Source organism: Triticum urartu, chromosome 5 (assembly GCF_003073215.2).
Source record: "Triticum urartu cultivar G1812 chromosome 5, Tu2.1, whole genome shotgun sequence".
NCBI lineage: Eukaryota > Viridiplantae > Streptophyta > Magnoliopsida > Poales > Poaceae > Triticum > Triticum urartu.
In genome coordinates, this window is record NC_053026.1 from 452,244,982 (window position 1) to 452,249,514 (window position 4,533).

The 4,533-nt window shown below is 47.2% G+C and overlaps 1 protein-coding gene across 2 annotated transcripts; it reads left to right on the top strand.

Annotated features, from left to right (window-relative positions):
- LOC125509728 lies at positions 1–4,312 on the top strand. 2 transcript variants are annotated; one of them, XM_048674750.1, is made up of 4 exons: positions 1–835; positions 1,900–2,098; positions 2,958–3,507; positions 3,583–4,312. In XM_048674750.1, exons 1-4 carry the CDS (start codon positions 217–219, stop codon positions 3,904–3,906), a joined length of 1,692 nt encoding a protein of 563 aa, XP_048530707.1. In that variant the 5' UTR covers positions 1–216; the 3' UTR covers positions 3,907–4,312. The 2 variants fall into 2 exon arrangements, with proteins under 2 accessions (XP_048530707.1, XP_048530706.1); XM_048674749.1 differs by having other exon boundaries at positions 5–835; positions 2,958–4,312.
- Positions 4,313–4,533: the final 221 nt, after the last annotated feature.

The window sequence follows — 4,533 nt, forward strand, 5'->3', positions numbered from 1 at the left end:
GCCATTCGGGTCCCACGCCCCCTCGGGCCCGCCGCCGCAGCTCCAAGGGGTTAACCCCCCTTTCGGCTCGTCCCCTCGCCGGAGCGCTCTGATTGCAACTTGGGGTTCGCAGGTGGACCCGAGTCCACGCGCTTTAGCCTCTTCGCCTCGCACGAGCGCACAGCGACTGCTCTGCTTTGCTCTCGCCGCTGTGGGAGAGAGAGAGAGAGAGGGAGAATGCGGCGGCCACGCCGAGCGGGGAAGCCCGGGGGCGACGGCGGGTGCGGGGGGAAGGCGGCGCCGGGGGCCGAGGATGCTGAAGGGGGCCCCGTGATCGCCGTCGGCGGGGAGGGCGACCCGTCGGTGCCAGGGATCCCGGTGGCTGGGGATGGCGGCGGGGAGAAGGCGCCGCTGGGGACGGCCGTCGCGGTTGCCCTGAAGAGCGCCGAGGGGGTGCCGGTGATCGCCGTCGTCAGTGATGTGGAGCCGGCGGTGCTAGGGGTTCCGGTGGCCGCGGCGGCTGGGGGCGGTGACGGCGGGGAGAAGGCGCCACTGGGGGCGGAGGTCGCGGCGGCCGTGAAGGGCGCCAAGGGGGCGCCGGTGGTCGCCGTCGGCGGGGAGGCCGAGGCCCCCGTGCAAGGGGATCCGGCGGCCCCCGCCGCTGATCGGAAGGCCGATGCGCCAGCGGCGAAAGGAGTGGCGGAGAAGGATGACGAGGGGGTGAGGTGGCTCAAGCACTACTCGTCGATGCAGAGCATACTCGTCGTCGGCGACGGGGATTTCTCCTTCTCGCTGGCGCTCGCCACCGCGTTCGGCTCCGGCGAGCACATCGTCGCCACGTCCCTCGACTCCTACGGTTCGATCTGTTCCATTCCATACCCTCTTGCTGCTCCTAATATAGGAGTATATGACCAGATATGTGTGCTCTGTGTTCTACTAGTAGTACTAATTTGGATGATACTGCTACTACATTTTTGGCATTTCGTGCTTTGGACATGGGGAATAAATGGGACCGTGGAGATGTAGGGTATATACGAGCATACCATGTGCCATGGACAATTTGGTATCTTCTACTGGTTAAAAAGGATTTGATGCACTTTACTGGGTTAGGAACTTAGGATCAAGTTATCGTAAACTGGCTTCACATTCTGTGACAAAGGAACTAATCTTGCATGCTATAAATTGAGCTGGTAGTAATTTTTCTCGAGCTGTATGGAGAAGACAAGGTGTTATACATATATACATTCAAACATGATTGATTTCGGCAAGGATTGTATGTGATCTGGCTGAAACTAATCATGAAGAAGTTCCAACTCCAACCGTGTGTTGTACTGTTTTTTATTGCTAGGAATTGTGTGTCATGGAAATATCACATCCATTCATGTATTGGGAATCGCTGTTGCTATTTCAAGTTTTTGTTTTTCTTCATATTGTATCGATTATGAAGTGAACAGGTTAAGTGTGTGTACCAAGTCTTGTTGGCTAGTTTTGCTGATCAGCGCTGTTTAGAGTAACCTGTTGTTTTGATATGGTTTGCACCTTGTAGCCTATCCACACCATTATTCTTCCTTTTGTCACTCTGTTGTGTCAACGATTATTCAACTCAATGAACTGTGACAAAATGCCCTTGGAGCAGGAAATGGAAATGAATGAGTGAGAAATTAACTCAGTGAACATACTATATTAAGGTATCAGGGTAGCTCAGAAAAATATCTTGATTTCATTCCATGTAAAAACCACTCTTTCTTGTTTTTCTTCTTCTAAATATTTCGCATTTAATTCGTTTTTACTTTATAGATTTCTTATTTGCTCCACTCCTAAAACTACATTAATCTGAGAGAGATATTGTTGTTCTGTGATCATTTTTCGATGAACTTATCTGTTTGGTCTGCATATCTTATTCGCAATCTTCTCGGGCAGACACTTTAAAGAAGAAGTATGGCAATGCTGAGGCAAACATAACAGAGCTGAAAAGGTTGGACTGTACAGTTTTGCATGGTGTTGATGCAAAACTGATGAAGCTTTACCCTTCTCTGAAGATGAGACGGTTCGATCGGATCGTCTTTAATTTTCCTCATGCTGGGTTCAACGGAAAAGAGGATAACCCGCTAGTCATCAAGTATGTGCACTAATCTTTGGTTAATTCATGGATTACAAAATTGATATCTTTTAACATATTGGCTGGTTGCATCATAATTGGTCTTAGTGACTTTCTTTGGTTTAAGTTTGATTTAGTATTCATGGGGCAGCATCTGTGTATGAGGAGTTTCATTTTTGGTGGTTTAGTCTAGAAAATTTATGCATAGGTGCATGCGTCATTGAATGGAATCTATAGGAATTTTAATTTTATTTTAGTTATGGCCAACGAGGACTCTGTCACGTTGCACAGTCTCGTTGGTTGAAATGCGCTGTTTTTTATGGTTGCAGTAAGAATAGATAGCATTTTAGATATATTGCACATGCCATAGCTATGTATTCTCTGTATTCAAGATGACATTTATCTTATCATGAAGGCAGAAATATCTCCATGTACCAAATGCAAGAAAAGTAAACTAGAATGTTTTCATTCGATTCCTGAACCTTCACGTAAATCTTATACATCACCCTGTTTGCTAGTTCCTTCTCTGTATCTACTACTACCTCCGTTTTTGTAGATGTAAGACGTTTCTGTAGGCTACAAAAATGTCTTATATTATGATACGGAGGTAGTAGTACTTACAAATACAAGGCATTCGAACTGTAACATCAAACTGTTTTTGTAACTTGTAAGCAGAAGTTTCTATACATATGAACTGTGAAGTAAGATTGGTTCGTTTATCTGTAAGGAGCTTAATGTTTGTCTGCTAATGGTAGTTAACTGATGGTTTCTTATTTAGTTTAGTTAACCCAAGAACCTTCTCAAATCTAATGTTTTAACATACTTTTGGATCGTTGGTTTATTTGCTAACTTCTAATTAACATGTTGCTTTGACCTGTAGCTTGCATAAGCAGCTGGTAAATGGGTTTTTTGCCAATGCACAACACCTGCTTCGGCCCTTTGGTGAAATCCACCTTAGCCACAAGACAGGATATCCTTACGACACATGGGATATCGAGCAACTAGCCAATGAGTCTTGTCTTATTATGTTTGCTAAAGATATTTTCTGCAAAGAGGAGTACCCTGGTTATAACCAAAAGAGAGGAGATGGTGCAAAGTGCGATCAATCTTTTGCTCTAGGTCCTTGCTACACGTATAAGTTCTGCATCGGAGACGTAAAGAAACTGAAGAAAGCACGTGGAAACGTTGGTTCAGTCTCATCCCTTGGAGGCAGCAAATTCTATCCTGGCATCTTAGCAACTGACACGAGGCCATTTGATTTGCATCCACTTGCTCCAGCATGGCCTCGGCCACACTTTCCTCCAGCCAACAGAGTTGACATGCCAATCATGTTTGATCCTTACCCCTTTGGAGGTCCTCCAATGGAACGTCCAGGTTTGCCACTCAACTTCTATGGCCCAGAGAGAGCTCCTTACTTTCATCACCAGGACATGATCCAGCCACTGTGCAGAGGGCCACCGCTGCATGTTTTGCCCAACCAAGGCAGCTTTCATCCACCAATGGACATGATCCAGCCACTGTGCAGAGGGCCACCGCTGCATGTTTTGCCCAGCCAAGGCGGCGGGTTTCATCCACCAATGCCCCGCCTCGTGCATCCGGAGCAGCCTTGGCACCAAGAGAGGCCTCCAGTTGTGCCACCATGGAGAAGCAACGACTACTACTCAGGAGAATACCAGAGGAGTCTGCAGCGGGAGTATGAGATTGAGAGGCAACTGATGCCTGGAGGAGCCAGCCTGGGTTACTCTGATTTCCTTGAGAATCGCTACAGGGAGTCGGATCAGAGGTGGGGGAGGCTGGAAATGCTGATTCAGTTCTACGGTGGGCGGTGAAGGATCATTTTGGAGGCTGTGTCTCTGCTGCAAGGGTCTCACTAGAGCAGAGAAACTCTGTCCTTCCAAGATGACGACGCAACGTTCGACATGAGGTGTTTTGTACAGTTAGGGCCATTTTGCGTGGCGAACATCGACCACGAGTCCAGAACAGCACAAGTAATGCTGTTTTCTACTACTACTATCTGCTATCTAGTCTAAACGAATACCCCTCCCTATAGACAGCCAAGCCTCATTTTGCAATGGAGCTGTCTTCAGGGGCTCAAAACAGTCCGCGGTTATCTCGGTTTATCAACGGTAAGCCTGAACCTGGGGTATGTAACTGGCATCACTTTTGCTTCAGGTCTTACTTGTAAGACTTTCCTAATCTATTACTACCCCCTTATATGCAAGAAAATATTGCTTATGACTTGTGTGCTGCTGTCGTTTTTTCTTTTTGAACTTTGGAATTTGTACCGCCTGAAAAACTGCCACTGTTGTTATCTTAAACATAGAATTCGAACACCGATGCAAGGTAGAAAACACACTGCAGCCAGGTTGACAATTTTATGAAGTTGTTAGATGTGATACTCGTTTTTTTCTTCTCGGGTTTAGGGGCTGTTTGGTTGGTGACCTGAGCAGCGTGCC

Excerpts from the sequence above, each read along its gene's own strand:
- LOC125509728 (XM_048674749.1), top strand. The coding sequence starts at position 217 with ATGCGGCGGCCACGCCGAGCGGGGAAGCCCGGGGGCGACGGCGGGTGC. Across the intron at positions 836-1,899 it reads CACGTCCCTCGACTCCTACG|ACACTTTAAAGAAGAAGTAT; the intron begins GTTCGATCTGTT and ends CTTCTCGGGCAG. Across the intron at positions 2,099-2,957 it reads GATAACCCGCTAGTCATCAA|CTTGCATAAGCAGCTGGTAA; the intron begins GTATGTGCACTA and ends TTTGACCTGTAG.